At 40.2% G+C, this 25,582-nt stretch overlaps 1 protein-coding gene across 1 annotated transcript in view; it reads left to right on the top strand.

Annotated features, from left to right (window-relative positions):
* CASR (calcium sensing receptor) overlaps positions 1-25,582 on the top strand; it is a gene marked incomplete at its 3' end in the record, with an annotated part of 32,106 nt that overhangs the window by 835 nt on the left and 5,689 nt on the right. The window contains exons 2-4 of the mRNA XM_079537720.1: positions 8,322-8,628; positions 11,897-12,778; positions 24,352-24,582. Of these exons, the coding sequence (XP_079393846.1) occupies positions 8,322-8,628; positions 11,897-12,778; positions 24,352-24,582 (1,420 nt within the window). The remainder of the gene's footprint in view (positions 1-8,321; positions 8,629-11,896; positions 12,779-24,351; positions 24,583-25,582) is intronic.

Below are 25,582 nucleotides of genomic sequence, written 5' to 3'. Positions count from 1 at the left end.
ACCTGTAAAAACTGCTTATCTTATTATTGAGGTGTGCTCCTTTTTATGAAAAAAACATGGGGATTATTTAACTTCTCAACCCTGTACATACTACACATACAATTGGGAACTGGCAGAAACAGATTCCAATTAAAACACAAAATAATTTGATGTTGAATTTTGCCATTGCATGGGAGAGCACTTCAGTATTATAGGACCCCTTCTGTAATCTTATGCAAAGAAGTGCTTATCTGGAATTATTTGGGCCTCTCATCCTAGTACAGTTCTTTTGCAATGGGAATGAAGAGTTACTGACAGCATTTCTGCTATGCCTACAGATCCCCAGTGCAGTTTCCCACTACCCACTATTTTGATATAGAGCAGAACGTATCCATCTGTGTTATGAGATCGTTCTCAGATTCCCTCACAGGTAGAGGATAGAAAGAAGTGTAATTAAATAGAGGTTCTTGTGGCTTCTTAGTTTCATGCACACAAAAGTCATAAACTAAATATATGTAGAATGCCTTCTTCATGGAGTGAAAAGTAGCTTGTTTCAGTTTTCTTTTCTCACCTGATTGACCATTTTAAAACTGGAATGCTGAAAAGTGATGGAATATTTCAAATCATTGTCTTCTTTACCTGCTCCATGTGGCAGGGAGGACATGCCAGTATTTGCAGCCTGAATATTTTCTGCCAGCACTGGGTCAGTGTCAGTGACTATCTTAACAAGGAAATGCCATTAAAATACACCGCAGGAGAATCCTTCCCAAGAACTACTGCAAGTTTGTGGTTGCCAAAAGATATATTAGCTGGGTAGTACTACTAACAACAGGCATATTCTGAAAACCTAGGCCAGCTGTTATGAGGACTCAGTGGGAACACCTTATTGCTATTTGATCTGACAAAGGCAACCTCCACCTGAAATTTATGTGGGTAAAATCTGTACTCCTTTTGCTGCTACACCAAGAATTAGCAGATTAGGAGATGACTGAATAGGCATTTATGCCATTTTTTCCACATTCCTTAAAGGAACAAGATAAACTGTCACTTGATAGCATAACACACACAAAAAAACAGTTAATGGAAGGCAAAAAGTCCAGCTGCAGAGGTAATAGCAGCTGCAATTTGATCAAAGGGATAATTCAGTCACAGATAGCTGGAAGCTCTTTCATTGCATGTCTTTTCCAGGAAAGGTTTAATTCAGAAATAGTTGACTTTTTGAGAGTACTCATCAGATTTTAATGATGGAATTATTAGTCCATGGTGACAGTTCATGTACTGTGGTAAGTTTCTTGTTATTGGTATCTGTTAAATTGAGAGCAGATATTTTTTCTGAATGGATTTTTTACTTCAACCAGTGTATAAATCAGTAGATTCCTCTGGCTGAACTTGCACAGAAACCTCATGAGATGGACCATGACCAAAAGGGTCACAGTTTTTGGTTTTGGACTCCATAATTCCCACTTGGTTTTGTGGATGGCCCATTCCTGGAGGTGCTTAAGGCCAGGCTGGATGGGATCCTTGGCAGCCTAATCTAGCGGCTGGCTACCCTGCCCATAGCAGGGGGTTGAAACTAGATGACCTTTGAGGTCCCTTTCGGCCCAAACCATGATTCTATGATTCTGTGGTTAGGTAGTAGTCTAGGGAAGGATTGTGCATGCAAATTCAAAGAACCCAATACATTCTCCTAGTCACAAGCTAGAGTTTTTCATACCACAGTTCATTTTCTTCATTTCTGGTTAGTTGGCTAATCTGGAAAAATCAAATCCATATTTTCTAGGAGAGATACAATGGGCTGCAGGTTCTTCCCCTCGTGGAATCTCCCCAGTCTTGCAGTGTTATAAACTTTAGTAGGACAGCAAATCAGCTAAAGGAACATAAGCATGCCTATACCTGGCAAGTGTGAAAACTTTTCCATACCTCTGACTACTCTTTTTGCACTTTTCTGAACTTTCTCCAGCTCTACTGTATTGTTTCAAAGCTGAGGCTAATCCATTTTATGTTCATCCCTTTTTTAGATGGGCTTTAATCTCTTTATTACATAAGAAAATATGTCACACACCAAACATCAAACAAATATGACTCTGATCAGATTTGAACAGCAACAAATCATCAGACCATGTGATACTCTTGCTTTGAGACCAAGAAAATGTCTGAGGATCCCACTGAGACCCTGCAGGCAGTTTGGCCCAAGTCTTCTGGAGTTCAATATGAGACACTTCTAAGATAATGTGGTTTTCCTTTCTATTGAGAACTGTTCAACCTGATCTGTTTTGTTTGCATGTCTTTCCACACATAGCTGTGTTTGGTGCCATACCTATACTCCCAAACATGAACTCTCTAAATAGATGGGACAGTTCTCCCTCCATTCTCAGTTTTCACACTATTCATATGTTATCTCCTTAGCTCAACATACAAACCTACTCTGCATACATTGCACATGATTATTTGAAAAAACATTTCCATTACTCAGCAGTGACAGGAAAAGGAATGATAATTATCTGTTATTTTGTGCTGTTATTTTTGTGCTGATTCTACTGAAAAATTCTTTGCACTTTAAGCAGTGCATTCTAGAGTCCAAAGTGAAAACTTACTCATGATTTTGCAACACCAAATGTTAGACAGGAGAGAGCACATTCTGTTTCCTGTGCTTCAGAATTACATACATGCATTATTGTTTAAGCAACCAAATATCTTGCATTTGATACAAATATACCTTCTGTCTTTGTGTACCTTAGGTGCTGTCACAGCAACATTCCTTATAACATTTGCTGATACGTATCTGATATGCACAGTGGAGACAAAGGCTGAGTGCAGCACAAGCAATCCATGACCCCCATTCCCTATAAGTGCCCACAGAGGCCTGTTCATAACCTGATTCCTCTTTCCTTTCTTGATTTTGGGTAGATAAGCAGTTCTGGTGGTATTATCGTCAGTGTTATTGTTAGCAGTGCTATTGTTAGTAATATTGCGCAGATCAGCCATACCCATGGATTCCTCTTCCTGTACTGAATTGTTTGCAACATGGATGTACATATCTAGCCTGCCTTGTGGATGTGTTTGCTAATACTACTGGAGAACTGTATGCTCATCCTGCTGTCCAAATCTTCCCTACCAACACAAAATTATTTCCCTTTTCTCTTTCTCTTCCACCATTTTTAAATTTTTCTTTGGTCTGCACAGTTCCCACAACCAAAGTCCTAACTTTTAAGGGTGGTAAGCAGCTCTGTTTACCTTCTGACTAAAGGAATCTGGCCAACAACTGAAGATCTCCCCTTGGAAATTTTAGTAATAGCAGTGGTAGTAGCAGCAATAACATGTAATTAATGTACTGGAAATCTAGAGAAGAAAAAAAAAAATTAGCATGTGTTCAACCACTACAGGAAGGGAAGTACTGGTATTTGCTGAGAGGCATGTGCAGCCTTTGCCACCATTCTTGAATAAAGTACGTGTCAGATATGGGAGAGTAAGTGGGAGCTATTTAGGGTTTTAGTGTGGCTTTTTCTCTTCATCGTATTCTTTTGGTTTCAGTTTCATGCCTTGCAGGTGTTGATAATTGAAGCTCATGAATTCACACGAAGCTGTGAACTCATGGCTTCCTTTCCTTTACAGACACTAACAGATCTCAGTTTCTCCACTGGATCCAGAAAATATGAACTGTTCTAACCAAACAGATAAACAAACAAATGACATCTCAGTTTTCTCTTCAGGATTTTGTGCCATCATTAGGGTTTGTCATCCTTTATTTTTTATGACAGTCCCTGTGCATTTGGTGGCTTTGGCTGCATCTTATAGATGGGGAATCTTAGGGAACAACTGGAAGTCTGATTCTGTTAGTAAATCCTTCGGATGTTGCAATTTCTTCGTGCAAATTGCCAGCCAAATTTCTGAATGGCTGACAGACCATGGCAGTGACAGGTCACATTAGTACCACTGGAAGTACAGCACAGGAGGTCAGCTGGATCTCGGTAACCTGCTGCAAGGTTCAAAGCTGCTTTTACCTATCACTCATGTACACACGAAGCCAGAAGCAACTTATCTAACACCGTTTCTTGGGGTCTTATGATACAATAGGAAAGAATTTATCTGCACAATTTCCATTCACAGAAATTGGAGGAATCATGAAATCTTGCTTCTGTTAGACCAGCTTAGTGACACTGCATTCATCTGACTGTATCAATGTTGTCTCTGATGTATTACTGATGTAAAGCTATCAGTCGACAAAACCAGACCTTGTCTGAAGGTCTATCAAGTATTAGAGAAGACAGAGAGGTTTGTTTTGTCTCCATCCCATTTGACTCTTCTTTATTGTTATCAGCAGAGGTTCAACAGGAGAGAATTACAGGTCTGCTGTCCATGCTACTTTGAAGTAAATTATTAAAGCACTTCAAGAACATTCTGAATTTAGCTCACAGACAACACTCCCAGCCCAACTTTCCCCTGCAAAAGGATGCCAATCCCACCTCAGGCAGCTACAATACAGACCTAATGCTATAAATGTTCATCAGGAACATTCTGTCAGAAAGGAAAATAAAAGCAGGAATTGATAGATCTCAGGTCATATACTTCAGAAAGTGTGAGCTCACCATTTCATGAAGCTTATCTATAGAAATCTTCACCTTGATTATAAAAACATACCTCAAAACATTTTAAAATGACACTCATCTGTACTCACTCTGTATCTCTAGAATTAAATAATAAATGCATTCTTTGAAATCAAGTGGAAGGAAGTCCAGTTCTTACTGCTTTTGAGGATTCCACCAGAAATATTCCTGCATTTTAATAATTTAAACCAAGTCTTGCTATCAAATGGGCAGAATACTGAATTGAACTTCTGTATCATACCTCACATCAGTAATTTAAAGTGAATTTTCTTAATTTAAGTTTATAAGTACAGGAATGTGTGAAAATTCTCACAATTGCACTTCCCAACTTCTCAGCAATCTTCTCTTTAAGTACATAAAATGCTTTTTGTTTTTTCCTGATTTACACTGGGAGCATGAATATATATGTAGGTCAGTCTGAAAGTAATGCTTCCAATTTATTTCCATGAAAACTACAGCATATACAAAGAACACAATAACACTATTTGATAGAGCAAATTCTCAGCTACAAAATGCTATTTTTCAGCTTGGTCACCACCTTTAGCTACACATTCTTGCCAGTGATGGACAAGAGCCTACATGACACACTCATAAAAATCTACACCAGTAGAGGTGACCCACTGTCTCCACTGCTAAAAGGCAACCACCAGCTCACTACGTTCACATCCACTATTTGGTTTCCACAAATGTCCAGCAAGTGTTGATGAATGTCAGGGGTGCCACTTTTTCCACGCAGAGGAATTCATTGACACACCTTTGCTTCATCTGCACTTCTGTGTGAGATACCATTTGTCAGACTGCCCCTATGCTGCCACCTGTCACATGGCAACAACATGTAACAGAATATTGTTGAGAAGGTTCAGCTTCTACTGTCATATCACCAACATCCGCCTCTGACATTATGGGCCAACCTAATAAAATTTGAGGCATTATTTTTGGAGCAGCCCTCACAGTTCCTCACTTCAAACCCTATTTTCATTTTATTAAAAATATCTGTGAAAAAAAAAAGTACCCTTCTAAAAGGAAATGTCATAAAACTCCTCCTTGCTGCCATTCTGATCTTCCCAGGGGGCATTACTGTCCATGTGAGACAGCTTGGGGTGCCTGTCATATTTTTTCGTGTACAGAGCATTCACTGCCTTATTCACTATGAGACTTGCCCTTTTTATTTCAGATCTCTCCCATTGCCTTTCACTCCCTAATGGTTTGGAAATAGAGCAAAAAAAATAGTAATCCAAATGACCAAATTACTTCTAAATGTTCTTTTAGAACATTCCTGTTCTGATAGGTGTCCATTCTCCACTGATGTTCTTTAAAAAGCCAGATGTGTCTTTGGTCATAAATTATAACTAAGAGTTTTTATTGATCTCAGCCTTTCTGACTTGATATTGCTCAAGGTATTTGTACTGAAACCAGGCTATCTGTTCTTCAAGGTACAGCCTCAGAGCAGAACTTTTTTTGGAAGTTAGCCAAAGATCTCTGGTGAAATGAAGTTAGATAAATGACCTAAAAATAAACCTTAAATGTGATATATTTAGAATTTCTGATTCCAGATGAATCAGACAGAACTCTTCTAATGGAAGTAATGTGGCTACGTTAATTCAGTTTTGAAGAAACCAGATGTAGGAAACACATTTTGGAATCAACTCATTTTATCCAGTAATTAAAAAGTGTTCAGGTCATGTATCTTGGAGATCAAAAGGCCATGATTTCGTGGAGCTCATCTTTTGAAGCCTTTGCTTTGGTATGGATATCTCAAAGCATTTTGAAATAGCACTTATCTGAATTCTAAAATCTAGCATTTTATATAGAATCAATTCCGGGGCTGTTTCCCCAGGCTCTGCCAGTTCTGGGTCCCATCAGTTCTTGCAATGAATCTCAAGCATAACAGCTTTAACACCTTCCAGTTTCCAAGCACAACTCAAAACCAAACCATAAAACAGCTGCAGTCTGACCTGTAGTACATTACAAGGAAGGGCAGGTGCCAGTTCTATGTCAATTTAGCCAAACCAGATGAGTTGTCTGAAAACGTAACAGCTTCAAAGACGCATAACCGGTTGCTTTTTTTGGTAAGTAAAATTTGAGAAGAACACATGTCAAAGCTACTTTTTTTTCCTGCTGCTTTCCTTGAAGAAGCTTCTCTCTGTTTTGGGTTATTAGTTACTCAGCATCAGTTTCTGTCTCATATGATGTTCTGCACATAACCCAGGTCATGGCACACACTCTTGCCTCCACACCCTAGCTGTGGCTTTTCTCCTTGCACAGCTCAGAGACAGTCAGAAAAGACAGCTTCTCCACTTTAGGGAACAGAAAATGCTTCAAAAAACAGTGTTTCAGTTTCACAGGACAGCTCTGGTGGTGACATCTTATCTTGTGGCTAAAGCAGGCATATGAGAAAACCATAATAAAGTAAAGTATTAATCCTGCAGTGAAAACAATGAAATACATAACAAGCAGATAAGAAGTTATGTTAGAATTTATGCTTGTAGCATATCTCAATTCTCAGGTAAAAGCAGGTTAACAGTGTTCTCTCTCACTGTAAAGCGTGTGATACGAGACCTGTTGTTACAGATGAACAAATTTTCCAGAGTAGAGCTACCAGGCATCCAGCAGCATGCCAGTGCTCTGTCTCATCCCACACTGCCTGCCTAAAGCCATCAGAAGCTGGCACACAAGGCATCCTTGAGCCCAAGTTCCCGAAGGCATCATGTTCATGCTTAGCAGACACTGCCATCTGTATTCAGAAACATGTCAGAGGAGCCTGAAAGGCAATCTGATAAGAGAAGCTTTATGTTAGAGCATTTACTCAGGAATTAGGAGACTCATGGAGAAGTATCCCATGGAGAAGAACCAGACCTCCAAGCATTCTCTCTTTTGACTTTCTCAGATTTTAGGGGACTTAGAAAAGTTTGTCTCTTCCTCATAACTCCTGAATTGAGCTCCCAAAATGATGAGTTATTTTGGTTTCAATAGGGACAGAGCTGAATTTCTTCATAGCATCTGGTATTATGCTGTGTTTTGACTTTAGGAGAAAAGCAATGTTGATAACACACTAATGGTTTAATTGGTGCTGAGCAGTGCCGCACAGAGCCAAGAATGTTTCAGTTTCTCAGCTTCTGTCCTGTCAGTAGGGACATGAGGAGCTGGGAGGGAGTAGAACAAGGACAGTTGACACCAAATGGCCAACAGGATATTCCATACCATATGACATCATGTGAAAAAAACTTGAAAACTGAGGGAAATTGACTGGGGACTTGGAGCAGCCACTGCTTGGAAGTGGTGTAGGCATCAGTCAGCAAGTCACCAATTATGTCATGCATCACTTCTTTTGTAAATACATATATATTTATATAAAATTATCATTAATGTTATTTCTGTCTTTTCTGCCTTAGTAAACAGTTTTTATCTCATCCTACAAGTTCTACTTCTTTCCGATTCTATCCCCCATCTCACTGCAAGCAAAAGGCTGTGCGGTGCTGAGCTGCTGCCAGATCAAACCACAACATGAGTTGAAAAGCAGAACAAAGCCTTTAGCATATGCATACTTGTTTTGTAACCACTGAAGATAAAAGCAGAAGTTTGTAGATTCAGAAGGATGCAAGACTGAGGTAGATAGCATAAGCTGCTTTTGTCTTTTCATCTGGAATCCTTCAGTCACTTTTGTCTCAGCCTTGGTCTCCTCACCTTTGTTTCCCTCCTTCTCACTCCATTTTATTTTTATTTGTTTCACTCACCTAGGTATAATTTCCGAGGCTTCCGCTGGCTCCAGGCTATGATCTTTGCCATAGAAGAAATAAATAATAGCCCAAATCTCCTTCCCAATATGACCTTGGGATACAGGATATTTGACACTTGCAATACAGTCTCTAAAGCCCTTGAGGCCACTCTGAGTTTTGTGGCCCAGAACAAGATAGACTCCTTGAACCTGGATGAATTCTGCAACTGCTCAGAACATATCCCTTCCACCATTGCAGTCGTGGGGGCAACCGGCTCTGGGGTTTCCACCGCTGTGGCCAATCTGCTGGGACTCTTTTACATACCTCAGGTATGCCTTCACTTGTCTTGCTTGGGTTACAGAAGTACCCCCTGCTTCTCTGCTCTGTGATATTGACGTTTGGAAAAGGTTACATTATGGAACTCTGATGGAGAGCTGCACTGCTTCTTACGTGCTCTGACTCTGTTTCAAACAAAAGAAGGTTTGGAAATGCAGAGACCCTAACTATATACAATAACTGAACACACTTGGAGGGCTAAATGGTAAGACAACTGTGAGAATCACTGGCTTTCTGAAGGGGAACAGTGGTTTATGTGATAGAAAACAGTCTATTTCCCTCCAAACTTACTGTGTCAATTTCAAATGAATTCTTTTATTAGTAAAAGATGCAAGTCTTCAGTCTCACACTTGTCCAATATGCATTTGGGCCAGTACAGATACGTGCAGTGGCTGTGCTGGGTTCTCCATTCTGCTCTCTGCTGTGCACCAGAAGGGCTCAAGGGGAGTCTAGCCTCTTGTTTAATCTTTCCCACTTCACATGGATCCTCAAAGAGAGAGAGGATATAAAATGTGTGTTTGTTCTTATGGCAGAAATATGACTTCCTAGAAATCTGTAATCCCCTAACACAATTGGCCAGTGACAGCATCCAGCTAACAACAACCTAGCCTAGGAGGCAGGTTGAGGTTTAGATTCAGAGAAGGATAGAGGCTAAGAGGCTCAATCTGCAAACACTGCTAATTTAGACAAGTTATTGGCAGCTGCCAGCTACAACAGCTTAGTTGTGACATTACTGCAGTGTGGTGACTCTTCAGTCAAGTCCACCTCCCATAGAACAGACTTCATTCCTTGCCAGCCATTCTATCTCTGATTACTCAAGTAGGTGACCTGGAAAGCAGTTGCCTCTGCTGATAAGGTGCTTTAAAGGGTTCTTCAAGGCTGACCCACTTTCTTTTGACCCAGGACCTCCAAAATGAGGTTTGTGAGAGTTTGTAGATATGTCCCACCTTGTTCCTGGGTTATCTGTGTAGTGGTGTAGTTATGCCAGGTCCTGTGCCAAAGCATTCTTTTCACTCTGTTGACTTTACTGGGACTGGGAAGAGCATCCGTAGCCCTATGCTTTTATTTAGCAAAGGTGTTACTCTGCCCAGACCCTAAGCAGAATATGAGGCAATCATATTATAGCCTAATGTTGCATCTGCTGCTTTTAGATATTTGCACTGAGTGCGTTTTATGTAGAGTACTCACTTTCAAGGTGTTGCCTTGTGTAGCCTAACACTTCTAGGTGCCCTTCTGAAATAGGTGCCATAAATTACAGGAGGCCTTGTGACAACATTGTGTCACACTGTGCTCTCAAGTCTGTCCTGAGAGGATAGCTCTTCATTTCAGACATGGCTCCAATTCCCACCTCTAGCACAAATGAAGAAGGAAGGATTCTTGCTTGCCTGGTGAACAGTAGCATATCTTGTCTGTTTAATGTTATCAGTTTCATTCCCTTGCAGAAATCTTAAGAAATGGAGATTGGGTCTCTGAGCAGGACAAGAATGGTTTAAGCCATGACCAACAACTGCTGTCTGAATATTGCTCAGAGAAGCACTGTAAGGTGGTGTGTAATACACTCTGTGATGACAGTTTAAAGCATACTGTTAATTTACATATCCCATCACCATGTGAGCAAGGGCTGTTGAGAAAAATTGGTGGGCTGGACAGAGCATAGAAGATGTTTGTAGTTTTCAGAACTTTCCTCTGAACAGGGAATGATGTTTGTGCTGCAGGGAAGTGGCCTTATCTAGTGGTTACAGAAATATAGAGGTCAGGAGGTTCAGTTCCGTGCAGGGAATGAAATTTTGACCAGGTGGCTGAAGTTTGACAGCTGAAAGCAGGCTTTTAAACTGGGAGCTGTTGGTCAGCATTAAAATATGCATTATCGCTGCCATTTTTAGCAAGGCCATTAGCAAATCCTTGTTTTATAGACCCTACATTTCAGTATTAGTTGGAAGTATATTTTGCAGTTAATGTAAGGCTTATTACTCATTTTGCTGACATAGAACCTGAAATGCTTCTTAATATCTTACTTTGGTGTACCCTGTAAAATTGCTAGTAGTTAGGAATAAGGGAACTCATTAAAAATAGGCTTTTCCATGTTTAGAGTGAATACTAGGACAAGCTTAAACTGGAAGCTCCCAAAAAAGTGGGTGCTGGAAAGGTTGGGGAAGCCACTGTAACCTCATCTGAGGTCAGCTCCTTTAGTGTGTCCAGGTCTGGCTCTTGTACACTAAAATACGGAGAGAGCAAATTCAGCTATTAGGTCTCTTACAGCATCTGCAGGAGTACACTTCTTGGTTGTATTTTCAGGTTGAAGGCTGTGGGAGAGTAATTAAGGGCAGGAGCATGACCAGGGGAAAGTGCGGCTCTGTAAAAGGATGATTTGTTCCTGTGGCCCTTGAAACTGCACTGGCAAATCTCGTTCTTTTCTTTCTTGCAGAAACACTAAATTCCAGAGTTTAAGGAAGAGATAAGGTTTTATATAAATTTCCACTTTGTACAAAATGAACTGTTTATAGAAGATTTTTCAAAGTGAAAGGCAATCCTAAAGAGTTCAGATACCAATGTCGAAATGGAAAGATAAGTGAGATTTAAAAATTCTTCAGATCTTTAAATTATTCCCTTTGAGGTTTTATTGTTTCCCTACTTGTAGAAAATCCAAACTATATCTTAAGAGCATATGGCACTTGTTCTGATTAGGAAAAAGAAAACATTTCCTGATAGCTTTAAAAAAGAAAATGAAATCCCATTTTATGTTAAAATACAGTGACTCTTGGAGTGTGAAATTCTACTGGCTTCTATACAGATTCTGGTCATCAATCAGGAATCATGGTATTGATAGCATTAACCTACCCATGGTCAAGGCCAGTGATGCATGTCATGATTCTCTAACTTCATCTGGCAAGGTTTTATGTAACAGGCTCAGGTTCCTAGTGGAGCCTGTTTAAGGATGGAAACAGAAGTGCCACCCATAGCTCACCTATTTGCCATTCCCCCAGGCTAGTCTCAGTGTCTCTATTCCTGGTCCTCGGCCTTGTGAGGGCAGGCACTTGCTCCAGCCCTTCAGGTCTGAGCAGCAGCTCCAGTATGTGTGTCTTCAGGACACCCATGCGTACAACCACAGGCAAAGAGGACATGACTGACAGTGCAGTGCCAGCCTTCCCTTCTTCTCATCCAAGGTTACATAGGTTGGCAGTGATACTAGGTAAATGTACACATTTTATGCCCAGGCAGTTCACTTCATGGTCTGTTTTCTTGTTCTCTGCGCTTTCACAGGTCAGCTATGCCTCATCCAGTCGTCTCTTGAGCAACAAGAACCAGTTCAAGTCCTTCCTCCGTACAATCCCCAATGACGAGCATCAGGCCACTGCCATGGCAGACATCATCGAGTACTTCCGCTGGAACTGGGTGGGAACGATTGCAGCTGACGATGACTACGGCCGGCCAGGGATTGAAAAGTTTCGGGAGGAAGCGGAGGAGAGAGACATCTGCATTGATTTTAGCGAGCTCATCTCCCAGTACTCAGATGAAGAAGAGATTCAGCAGGTGGTGGAGGTCATCCAGAACTCCACGGCACGAGTGATTGTGGTTTTCTCCAGTGGACCAGACTTAGAACCCCTCATCAAAGAGATTGTCAGGAGAAACATCACTGGCAAGATCTGGCTGGCAAGTGAAGCCTGGGCCAGTTCATCCCTGATAGCCATGCCAGAGTTCTTCCGTGTCATCGGCAGCACCATTGGGTTTGCACTGAAGGCAGGCCAGATCCCAGGCTTTCGTGAGTTCCTGCAGAAGGTGCATCCCAAGAAGTCTGCCAACAATGGTTTTGTCAAGGAGTTTTGGGAAGAGACGTTTAACTGCTATCTCCCCAGTGAGTCCAAAAATTCTCCAGCTTCAGCTTCCTTCCACAAGGCCCATGAAGAGGGCTTGGGAGTTGGAAATGGTACAGCTGCCTTCCGACCTCCATGCACAGGTGATGAGAACATCACCAGTGTGGAGACACCGTACATGGACTTCACGCATTTGCGAATATCCTATAATGTATATTTGGCAGTATATTCTATTGCTCACGCTTTGCAGGATATATATACTTGCACTCCTGGGAAAGGACTCTTCACTAACGGGTCCTGTGCAGACATTAAGAAGGTTGAGGCATGGCAGGTAAGTCCTCTCAGTATCAAAGCATGCCTAAGCAATATGTTCATAGGAAAAATAAGAAAAAAAAAGGGAAAAAAAAGAATGCTGTCCTGTAGCACCTCCAGGCTATTTGGGGAGGAATGACACTGTCCTGGGTCTTAGACACACAAACGGGTTCCTGAGATTTTGCATGTAGCTGGTGGAAAGTTAGGTGCTTGCTTCCACCCTGCATTAAATGTAATTTGTGTTAGGTTTGCCTGCAGTAGAAGGGGTTTAAGTTAAGCTAAAATTTCTTATATTTGCTACAGGCCAAAAGTGCAAACACAGACAATTACCATGGCCAGGCTGACGCAAGGTAACTTGATCATATATTGAGCCCATACATAAACAAGTGGGCCTGCAGAGAACACATAAACAAGGAAAACAGTTTGTAGAGTTCATTTTCTTTGGCAAGTTCTACAGATTTTGCAATCCCACAGCAATTTTCCATACAGGCCATATTTTTTTCCCACAAGTTTTCAGCTTGTATAGGATCAAACTAAAGCAGGCTGAATAATTAAGGAAAATGATGAGTGGTTATTGAACAAATAACAGAGCTGCTCTGATTTGGCAGCTGTACTTGTGAACTAACAATATGATACTAACAGTGCATTCAGTAGTTCAGTCAATATGTTCTGCTCTGTAGCGCATATGATACTCTGGCATTCTGTCTGCTGATCCTTTATGAATAATCTACACCCTATGATGTGTTTGACTGTGCTATCCAATGTTAAATTCGGTATGAGTTTTTAATATCTGTTGCATTCTCAAATCACATAATTAGGTTTAAAGTAGCAAGGGTAATGGGAGGACAGGGGGAATAGATGATCTTGTAGGTCCTTTCTAACCCTGTGATTCTATCATTCTGTGGTTCTATGAAAGCTAACAAATGAAGACATACCAAATATGCAGCAAATTTATTTTCCCTGTTCCAGTCATCACATAAAACTTGGATCCAAACACATCTGAAATCATAATAACACTGGTGAATACAAGAGTACCACGTCTTTGTTTGCTTGTGTAATTCCCTCTGTTTGGGATAGTCTAAGCAAAATAGAAGCTACCCGTGCCACAAACTTTGGCTCAGAATTTGCATATGTATAAACTGCTGTTTAGTTTCCATCTAGTCAATATACAGTCAGTAATACATAAACATCAGTCAAACCAAAGTAAAAGTTTTGTCTTGAAACCTGCCCTCTTTATCTCTAGGTATCCAGTTCAGGTTGCCAAAGCCACACTACTTGGAGTTGATGAGTGCAGGATTCAATCCTAGTGTAGGGTAATTCTGCAATTGCTGGCTCTGATGTTTGTCTTTGAATGCTGTTCTGCTTTTCAGCAGCATACAAGTAGAACTGAGCAAGTCATACACAGATTGGGCTTTCACTTGTATAAAAAAAATGTTCCAGAATGAATATTCATTCCCTCATGCCTTGTCACTCTGGAAACTAAAAATAGCAGTATGTGCACACCATACCAAAGTAACGTGTTTGTTGAGGATTACAAAATGGGGAAGAAAATTTTAGTTTACTTTTTTGTGGCTTTTTTCCTTTTTTTTTTTCTTTTTTTTTGGGGGGGGGGTTGTTTTTTTGTTTTTATTTCCTTTTTCTGGTGCTGACAGATGGCTATATCAAAATGTAAACAGAGTGATCCAGGCTTTCTGCCTCGAAGGAGGATCAGCACCAAGAGAATAGGACTAGGTAGGAACAGCAGGTCCTATAAAAGGAGCAGAGTATTTAAAATGTCCACTTTTGTGTGGTGTTGACTATCAAGCATGTTTGATATTTGTGCATTTTTTCATTTCATTTCCACATCAAACACAAGAATAGCAGGTAAATGCCAAGCCTGTGTGCGCACCTACTTCACATCAGGTGTTGCGGCTCATTACCCTTGGGAAGCTTTCCTCAGTCGTGGGAGGGTAATGAGTTCACCTCCTGGACGTGCATCCTCCAGCATCTGCGGGGAGCAGTTCTTAACAACTGCTGTGTAAGATTGAAGAAAACCTTGCTGCAGAAATAACCTAATTCACGGCAGTTCTGCAGGTGTTCAGTGCCTGCTGATCCCTTTCCTCGCAATCAGTTCAAGAGTCTCTGAACGGAAAGCAATCTGAGGGAGCGAGGAAAGTGTTGGGAAGCCTCTATACCAGAGACTAGAGGCAGCAGCATATGAAATCCACGACCAGGTGGTGTGTGTGGCAGATAAGGTGATCCCTGTGAACTCATGGCTCCATTAGCCTCTGAACTCCTTCCCATGGTTGTATTTGCTAGTGAATCAGTGGCTGGCAAGGATGAATAGTGTGTTCCGCAATTTAATTGTGTAGCGTTCAAATTTGTTTATTTTCAGTGCTGTTATCCCATTAACTCATAGGATTTATTATTTATTCTGATAACTGCTAACATTTTGTACTCAGAATACAAACCTTTTGGAGGAACTGTTTTATATACTTGATGGAGGGTGTTTGTGTGGGTTTTTATATAGAAATAATGCTTGTTACCTCAGTGATCTATTCCCTTGAACTCGATAACATGAAGCCTAGCAGTTTCTGTCGGCCAGCTAGACTGGGTACAATTCCCCTATTACAGATTCACCATCTACAGTTTCAGAAAGCTCTATATATGTTTCATCACAGTGACTGTGGGGTTTTGTGTCTTCCAAGATGAAATGTCATGTGTGTGAGTGTTCTTGATGTCTGTGTATACAAGACAGAATAGCCTGTGTGCATTAGCAAGATGTTTACCTCAGTCTCGTCTACAGTGTATGTAGCAATAAAAGCACAGTAATGCCGGCTGGATTTAGAGTCCTTTAGTGAAAATGGGAAAACTTCTATACTCTGTATAAAACTGTAGACTTTACTACTATGTCTAAGATACTGTTATTCTGAGCAATGTATATGCCTGCATCTGTAACATTTTAAGAATCCACCCTAGTGTAAGACAGAATGTGCACGTGGAACTGTGCAAGATGTCGGTAAAGAATAGATTGTATTCTCTATGTATTCTGTTTGCTGTTGAATGATATTCAACAAGATGAACTTAATTCCTTATTTTTACAGCATTTTGTTTCGTAACAAACTGGTGCAGGGCAATCCAGAACAAAATGCCTAAGCAATTTCTGTCACTTTTAGAAAAGGCAAAATTTTGCACAAAACACTAAGTATTAAAGTGCATGATTGCATTTACAACAACAGATATAAATCTCATATAAGGACTGCTCTACGTCCCATTAGTAGGTCTGGATTCTCGTTCACTGGTGAGCTGTGAATTTTTTTAGGAGAGTCTGTTGAGTAGAGCTAGTTCTGTTTGTTTCTATGGTTCAGAGAGTTGTCTTCCTCCAAAATCAGACTGTTCCATAAGCTACAGAAGAGGAGTGGAACAGTATGGCAACAGCTGGGGACACGGGCTCAAGCCTCCTGTACCAAAGCCTTTTCTTCCCTATCTCTTTGTTCCATCTCTGTTACAGCTCAAGCAGTCTACTGTTACAGTACTACTTCTCTTTACATCTTCTTTGATAGAGAAGCCTACATCTGTGAACAAATAGCTGATGGGCCTCCCTCCTGCTTCACAGTAATAACACTGCAGTTCAGTGGGAAAGACAGGTTCTTGAGAAGGCAAACAGTGCACAGTCACAGGGTCACGGAGTCCTCACATGGACCCTCAGGAGGTTTTCAAGTTGTGGTTACACTGGAGGCTGTGAACTTTGTCAAGTTCATGGGTGAAAAATGAGATGGCTCTTCTAGTCACCAAGGCAAACCATCCTGCACGTGCTGAAAATTGTGCTGTTCAATTGATTAAGCATTCGCTTATGTAAATTATTCTCCACCTAGAAATCCAATTGTCCTCAGACTTGGTGAAAAATTGCCATGTGCTTTTCCATATAAGAAAAAAAAATCCAATACAAATTGGCTTAACTTAGCAACAGCTAAAGTCTTTTATTACAGGGATGTGCACCTTCCAGCCAGCAGTTCCTTCCTCCATGCTGTTGATACTCATTTTGAAGAGATAAAAATGGATTGGTGCCTTCTCCAACTTTGCATTTAGGTATATCTGTCTGGCTGTCAATTGATTCTGCAAGGCAGAACAAGATGGAGTGTGCCTAAGCAGAGTAATAGTGAACCCACTGGGACTTCAGCTGACTGCTGATGGGACTGTGCTTGTAAGAGATGTCCTGAAGTTACTGCATGAGTTTGATCAACTTAACATGACTATTGGAGACTTTAAGACTCTTATCTTATAGATAGCAGTTCTTGAATCAATTAGAAATAAGCTCAGTATTAGAAATAAGCATGAGGAATGATTACTGATTTGGTGAAACAAATGATAGCAAGCATGTATTATCTATTCATAGTCAACCTACACACACAGGTGGTTTACCCAAGCAGTGAAGTAATTATCCTATAGTTTCAAGAAATAAGGAATTTACAGTACAAAGTGGCTGGAGGTAAAGGCAGCAGCATACAAAGTACACCCCAAAATACCATCAAATATTACTGACAATTAGCTCACTGTACTTTCATTGCTTCTTTTTCTGTCCAGAGACTGACTCTCTACACAAAAACTTATTAGGAGCCATTTATAGCCACCTTCTAAATGATCATGTAGTTTACAATCCTTTACATCATAAACCACATACATCTGTACTACATTCAGGAGAGTAATCTTGATCCATCCAAGGTATGCTTTGTGTCAGATAAGAAACCTAGGCTGTTTGCTGGTCACACTTGTGTTTAGCATGATTTACTTTCCCCAGTAGTCATGCTGAGTAGCAGAGCTTTTTCTTTATTAGTATGGCCCCTGGTATGTCACAGCTTCTATCATAGATCATGTCTTGTTTCTAGTTTGAATTTAACTGGTCTTTGGTTCCATTGGTCCTCACTTGGCCTTGTTCTGTTAGATTTAAAAGTCCACATGAATTGCTCATCATTTTTGTCACATTGCTCCTCAATCTCATCTTAATAATTTAAAGAGTTGATTTTAATCCTAGAATGTGTTTTCTGGTTTATTTCTGTATCTTGCCTAGTTACTCATCCTTTCTGGCAGATATTCATTATTGCTCGAACAGCTCGAACATTGAAAAAAATGATCCCACATTTACAGACACTTATTAGTTCCTCATTTACACATGCATAAATTCTATTAGTCTTCCTTGCCAAGAGAGGAAAGGTCTCAACAAGCTGCCAGTAATACTGTATTGGATGCGGCACCGTTTCTGTGCCTGTGGCTGGAATTTCATATGCCTAGATACATAAATCTGAATTTCTCTGTATTAAACCCAGGTGTGAAAGAGTAAGCAGAGAAGCTGAGTGTGTGTGGTTTGGGGGGGGGGAGGGGAGGAGGGGAATGCTGCTTCTTTCTTGTAATTTACTGTTATGTTAATCCATGCATTTTCTGTAAATTCTCCCAGCAGCACTTTTGCTGATGGACATATTGGATTATACTGAGTTACTAGCTGAAGCTTGAGGACTTGTCCATGATCTGATGGTTTGTCTCTGTGGTTATTTGCTTTTAGAAAGCTGTTGATAATTCTTCATCCATGAGAGTGTGCTTTTCATTAAATGTAAAGCCTAGTTTCTCCACTTCTGAAGGGATGTGTTTGCAACTACACTTGTGTTTAACAAGATCTTTATTTCTCGAAGCATTACTGACTGACAGAATTTATGTGTTCATCCATAACTTTGTAAACATTGATCCTCAACCCAAAACACTTCTTTTGCCATTTTTTTCCTCAGAATTGATGTCAGGTTAAGCATTCTGGCTACAGAGAACATCCCTCTGCCTTGGAGTCTGTTCCTTCTCTCGGTAGCTGTTGCAGTCCATCAGAGGCTGACTCTGGAGCCCTGCAAGGGCTGACACAGGGAAACTTCAGACACACTGCCAGCCATGCACTACACTTGTACCTGTACCAGAAGGATGGGTTGTGATCACTGTAGGATAATACTGAGTAGCATATTGACTTGTTTTATTGACATTCCAGTCTCATGGCATTTTTATGTGTAAGGAGCTCTGTTGGTGCTCTTTTTTCTGGTGAATAGTGTGAAGAACTTCCTGGTTCTGCTAGTCTTTTAGATCTGATTGAAATTGCTCAGGCTGTTCTCCAGTCCCTTCTTAAAGACCTTCCACCTCCATTAATGACACATTGTTGCTTCAAATTGAGTGCCACTGGGATAAGTACATACTTTTGTAAATCATTCAGCTTTCCTGCTCCTTCACCATCCTCTTTATTTGTCTTTTTCAGCCTTATATCATAAGGGGTCTGGCATTCATGACACCATCTTATTTTAATACATTCAAAAAATATCTTAGTACATTCCCTGATGATCTTTTCCTCCTTGCTTTCCAGGATTTGGTTTTCATTCTGTTTTCCATTAACATAATGTTTGTGTTTTGCAGCTTTGTTTGATCTGTGTTGGAGTAATGCCCTTTACAGCACACCTTATTTGTATGATGATGACAGTGACATATCATTATCCCTTGCTGAGTTTTTACTTTATTGTACACAGCCAAAATCTCTGAACTCACAGTGGGTTTATCATGCATGCAGATCACATACTATCATTCAGTCCTTTCCTATAGCTTTTCATTGAATTTTCTCTGTCCTCTTGGGTACAGGAATCTGTCATCTGTGGCCTACGCTTGTGTATCACCAGGTCAGGTGACCAGTCAGAAAACAACTTTGTTTTGTGTAGTATTGCACTCCAAGTCTAGGAATTCTCCATATACATCATTTTCCACTTCACTACTGTGGTTTTTGCCCTAATTAGTAGAAACTGCATGAATGCTCACAGTATTTTTAAAGAGGGGAGAGATGCTATCATTTAAGGCATTTTTCTCCAGAAAAATACACTTTCACAGTCTTCCAGGTGCATTTTTAGATCTTACAGCCACTCCTTAGTTGGTGGATCAGTTGAAGTCTCCTTGGGATGGCACTGAACTGAGACCAAGGCTATTCCAGATGCTTCAGCTGCTGAAGTTACTTGGCAGAAGGACTTTTGCAGACTCTAAGGAACTAACAGTATAGTGTCATGCTTTGTGCTATACAAATGTCTTGGAATTTCATCATACAGTTGGATTTTAATTTAAAATAGAAAGAGGGAAAAACATTGGAGAAAAAAAAAACAACTTCATTAATTCATTACTTCATTTAAAAGTAACTTACGGTTATTTTGAAACAGTGATGGCAGTCACCTGCCATCTCCCCTAGATTTAGTCAAACTCATTAGTTGGAACATTTTCCAACCAAACATTTATAAAAACTCAGAATGAAGTGTTCCTCCTTTTCTCCATTAAAATAAAAGTAATTGAAATTAAAAATGGAACTGTGACTTAAAGGTCACGTTTCTAAGCTTGACTTAAAAAATACATTGCACTGAATTTCAACTGACTGGATTTCACATTCAGTTTTCCTAGGTAAATCTTTGATTTCATAAAATTCTATAATTGAGATGTAATGCAGAGGATGTTGCCACTCTATTTATTTTCTCTTGTAAGTAGATTGCTCCTGTTTATTTCCAGGAAAACTGCAACAGATACAAAGAGCACAGTAACAGTGTCTGATAGAGCACATACTCAGGTACAAAACACTGTTTTTCTACATAGTCATCACCATTAGCTATACATTTTTACCAGCAATGAAAAGAAGTCTGCATGCCATGCTCATAAAAATCTGCACCAGCAGAGGTGAACCAGTTGCTGATGCCACTGGTGAAACGAACCACCCACTGCCTCAGTGTGCTCACATCCACAGTTTAGTTTCCATCAGCATTCAATGAGTGGCGATGAATGTCAGTCGGTGCCATTTTTTCCATGCAGAGGAATTCAGTGATGCACCTTTGCTTCATACATGCTTCCATGTCAGACGCCAGTTTGTCAGACTACCTCTCTGCTGCCACCTGTCACATGGCAGCAAAATGTAACGGCATATTGGTGGGAACATTCATACCACTGACATTGGTGTCTGATGTCATGAGCCAACATAATGAAATAGGAGGCATTACTTTCAGAGCAGCTTTCATCTTATGTGCATCCAATTAAGGCAAATGGAAGCTTTTCTGCTATATTTTGCGTTTTTTATCAAGCATGCTTAAATGATGTGCTGTTCAGTATCAGCTTTGCATTAGTTCAGGACCAGTATTCTAAGGACAGGTGTACACAGAAAGGAGAGGAAAGATCGCAAATGCAGAATGGAGATCAACAGGCTGTACAGCACTTCTGCTCACTTCCAGCATTAGTCTTTGAGGACTTTTGAGGAAACAAAATATCCCAGTCCCACTTTTACTATGTTCCATGCCCTTCTAACTGACAGTTGTATCAGTCTGGAAAAAAAGACACACAGTGCCAAAGTACTGTAAAATCATCTCTTTATTCCTTTGGAAATCTCTGTGACTCAGTACAAACATCTTTTTGGAGCACTGAATCATAGAATCACACAGTAGTTTGGGTTGGAAGGGATCGTAAAGATCATCTAGTTCCAAACCCTTGCTCCTGTTCCTGTCAGGGACACCTCCCACTAGTCCAGGTTGCCCAAAGCCCCATCCAACCTGGCCTTTAATGCTTGCAGGGAGAGGAGAGAGGATGTCTGTAACTTCTCTGGACCGCTTCCTTTTATGACAGCCAGATATCCTATACTTGTCTTGGTCCCTGAATAAACTCAGTTGTTTCTGAAGTGGTCTCTGCTTCTGTATGAATGTAAATCACCTCCTTCCTACAAATCACTGTGTTTGTCATAATCTTCCTCTGCCTCCTCCCTTGACTTAAATAATCCTGCAGTTTTTCTCTTTTCTTTGAATGGAAGTCAGACTGGCTGTCTAAGAGTTATCATCACTATTTCTGGACACCTTTGATCTTCTTTTAATTTTATTCTTCTCTTCTGATCAAGTTACTGGACTTAAATGCATTTTCCAAGGAAAACTGTACTATTAATGTATATACTGGCACCATATTCTCCGTATCATTTTCTTTCTCATTCCATCATAATATTTTGTTTGCCTTCTCAACTGCATAATATATTGGGTGCCTAAAGTAATGAATGGGTTTGTGTCTAGAGTGGTTACAGTTAATTTGAATTTCAATAAGGATCATGAATAGCTTAAATTCTTACTTTAATATATGGCGCATTGCATTTGTCATATGTGCAGGTTGCTCTAAAAGTAACACCTCCTATTTATTTACACAGAAACTACAATACATACAAAAAGCATTATGACACTGGGGAAAAAAAAGAAGGAGAGAGAGAGAGAAAGCAGATGAATTAAATGCTGAGATATACAATAAAAAGTAGAGCATGTTAATAAAGATAGACCCATAGACAGGTGGGAAGGAATGAAGAAAATAAAAAACCCTATTGATCCAGGGAACATTTCCTTTACAGAATTTTATGAGTGGCTCTTCCAGGAGTGCCATGCACATGTTTCCTTCTGATACTTGACTACTGACAGATGTCAAATCCATATACCATGACCACTGGGTTAGTGACAGCTGAGACTTCAAGCACTTACGGATATTGCAGTGACTAAAAATCTGAAACGAGGGAAAAACAGACCCTCAGAAATTCAAAGTGAGAGGGAGAACTCACCACTTTCAGTACAAATACAAATCATAGCTGGTACATGGGCACTAGTTAAAGACCTGCTACGGTTCAGGCAGAGTAAATGAAAACTCATGTATGGACACTGACATTTATTTAAGAATTAACAAAAGTTGAGCAGTGGGAGGAAGTAGCAGGCTGGGAGAGTTTGGAGAAGGGTCAATGGAGCAGTTTTTGTACAAAAAGCAGCAAAGCTGGAGAGGATTCATGAGCCAGGGAAAGATCTAACAAAGGCTTGTAAAATCCTGGGTGATGTGGAAAAGGTGACTTGTGAATAAAGGTCACTGCAGCATCAGTACTCATTCAGGGCTAGTGTAGGTCAGCAAAGTGCTGCAGTAATGTGTGAAACTAATACTGATTTGGAATGAGGAGAAATATGGCATTTAGCTCAATAAAAGAACTCAAATCTGGTCTGGATACCAGTATTAGAGGAGTTACTCTGGGGTAGCTGCTAGAGCCTGCAGAGAAATGCAGATTTTCTGAGTCATCAGGTGCTTGGGTCCCATCCTGCACATTAACATTTGGACATACTTCTAACATGAACACATAAAGCTGAAATGGTATTGCCAGCCACATCCTGTGTGGCTTTGTTTATTCCAGACTCTTTCAGACTGGAATTAATAGAAACAGTGAGAAGAGACAAGGGTATTTCTGCAGCTCTGGAGATTTTACTTTGAGATAGGAGGGTCCCAAGAAGAAAAAGAGAAAAAGGAGACAATTTAGTAAAATTGACAAGAATTAATGAGGTGATTCTGTTCCTCTGTTCCTTTTCTTTTTCCAGGTGAAAGCACTTCAGCAAAACAGTTTTTTCTGTTCTATGGTTATGGGGTGAGGAGGACTCTGCCTTCCTAGACAAATTTATTTCATTTTGTTACTTTTTTTTTTTTTTTTTTTTTTCTTTTTTGCATTTTGCTATCCAAGATTGAATGCTTGTGTAGCCACAGATAAGAGAGGGAGTACTGGACTTATAATCCATTGAAGGCACTAAAGCAAGAACAGCAACTGTACCACAGTGCTTTAGGGACAGATGACATCCAGGTGCCTTCAGAGTCACACCAGCTAATCTCTACAGAGAAATTGTCTAACTGAGAGCATCCATTAAATAAGGGAAAAAAGCTGATAAGTGAAGAAGGCAGCAACTAATTCCTGAAGACTGGAGAAGTACCTATTGTGTGGATGAATTGTCTCACAGTTGTTTGTTGTTGTTTCTTTCATCTACTTGTCAGGCTATTGGGATCATCAAATTTTCAGCTGCAGTTGTTTCTGGGATTAACTGCTTTTGTCCACAGCATGTGACAGTTTAAGGCATGAAAATTACAGAAGTCAACATGCGGGGACAGGCAGAATGTGATTATCTGAAACTGCATGACAATGGGACAGAAACCAAAACTATGAACTGCCCAGGCCTGCTATGTAGTGAGTTATTTGGATTTATTGGTTTTTATGCAAGTGCATAAAATCCCATTTGAAAATCCCATTAGGCTTGGGATTTTCAAATCAAAAGATGAGTTTGAATTGTTTCCCAAATATTTCTGCTTCTGAGTGATTAATCATTCAGAGATGAACAGTGCCAACTGTAGAAAATAGTTTGCAAGAGAAGGACAAGAAGGATGGGTGACCAAAACAGTCACTTCTGCCACATTTCTGCCCCTCGAAGGAGAGATGAAGGCTTGGGGAAGGTGGTAGGAAAGGACAAAAGAGGAGTGCCAGAAGGCTGAGAGGTGTAGCAGCTGGTGAGCAGTGTTGCAGTGGGTGCAATCCATCCTATGGGCTACAACACCTTGTGCAATCTACAAGGTTTGCACAGGGTTTGTGTGTACATGTGAGGTCTATGAGAGAAATTCTGCTGCTGTTGTAATAAAGTGGGTTTCTCAAGAAATTAGGAGCTGCAGTAAAGTGATTATTTCCAGTTTTGTTCCCATATCTGATCTGTTTATGTTGTGAAAAACAGGCATTTACAATGTCTCTGTATCCCTCTCTAGGTTCTGAAGCACCTGCGCCACTTAAATTTCACCAGTAACATGGGGGAGCAAGTGGACTTTGATGAGTTTGGAGACCTGGTAGGGAATTACTCAATAATCAACTGGCATCTCTCTCCAGAGGATGGCTCAGTCGTCTTTGAGGAGGTTGGGCACTACAATGTGTATGCCAAGAAAGGGGAGAGGCTCTTTATCAATGAAAACAAAATCCTGTGGAGTGGATTCTCAAAGGAGGTAAGTGCTGAAATACTCAAAGCATCGTTTAACAAGTTACATCAATCTGAAATTTGAACGGACTTTGCACAATCCTCATGCTATTGCACTGCAACTCATTAAAAGACCTATTCATCTTATTGTATACCTGTTCTCTGCCCTAGTCCATCACATCCTCAATATACACTTCTGGATTGGCTGGCAGATCAGATAACTGCAGCAGCCAGATTTGCCTAGCAAATTTACACCATCAGCTGAGCCTTACCTTTGCAGTACCTTTTCTAACAGATTACTTTTTTTGTTTGTTTGTTTGTTTCCCCACACTTGAACTGAGTAATTATGTTTTCTTTTCTACATTCCTCCAGCAGTGCAATATCCCTATTCTCTGTCCTAAACTATTAAAATGCAGCTATGTTGCTGAGTTTCATGCCAGAAAATGTAAATTTTGTGATAGCAGGGGGGATTGTAATCTCTATGTCTATTGTAGCTTGTTTTGTTTTGTTTTTCAGTTTATAGAATTTAAATTTCTTCCACATAACAGCTTTGCTCAAAGGCAGAGTAGCCAGTCCTCTACTAATTGGAGTTTTCTGAGTTTCAGTCTTCCTCAAAAAAGATTAAATATAACTAACTAACTTTAATTTTTTAACACAGGAACTGTAGCATTGGCCAGAGTTGAAGGGGGAAAAAAAAGAGTTGAAGAGTAGGTAAAATAGATGGATTTGTTCTGGCAGAACTTGATGAAATTTCCCACAAAATACTTTAAAAGGCAGCCAAAGCAATCTCAATAGTACTAGCAATTTGTCTTTGAGAAATATGGAGGACGGGTGATGTCTCAAAGGATTAGAGGAGGGTAAATCGTGATATCTGCTTTTTAAAGCAGATATTGGAGAGCTAAGGGAATTACACACAATTAAGCTGAGCTTCAGTAATCCAAAAGACTTGATAAAAACAAATATTAAACAGTTTATAAATAGTTAGAGGATAATGAAATGATAAGAAAAAGCCAACCTGGGTTTGTCAA

This window comes from Tetrao urogallus (assembly GCF_951394365.1).
Source record: "Tetrao urogallus genome assembly, chromosome: 1".
Classification (NCBI taxonomy): domain Eukaryota; kingdom Metazoa; phylum Chordata; class Aves; order Galliformes; family Phasianidae; genus Tetrao; species Tetrao urogallus.
The sequence above is the reverse complement of the archived record's forward strand: the minus strand, read 5'-3'. Positions and strand labels throughout refer to the sequence as shown.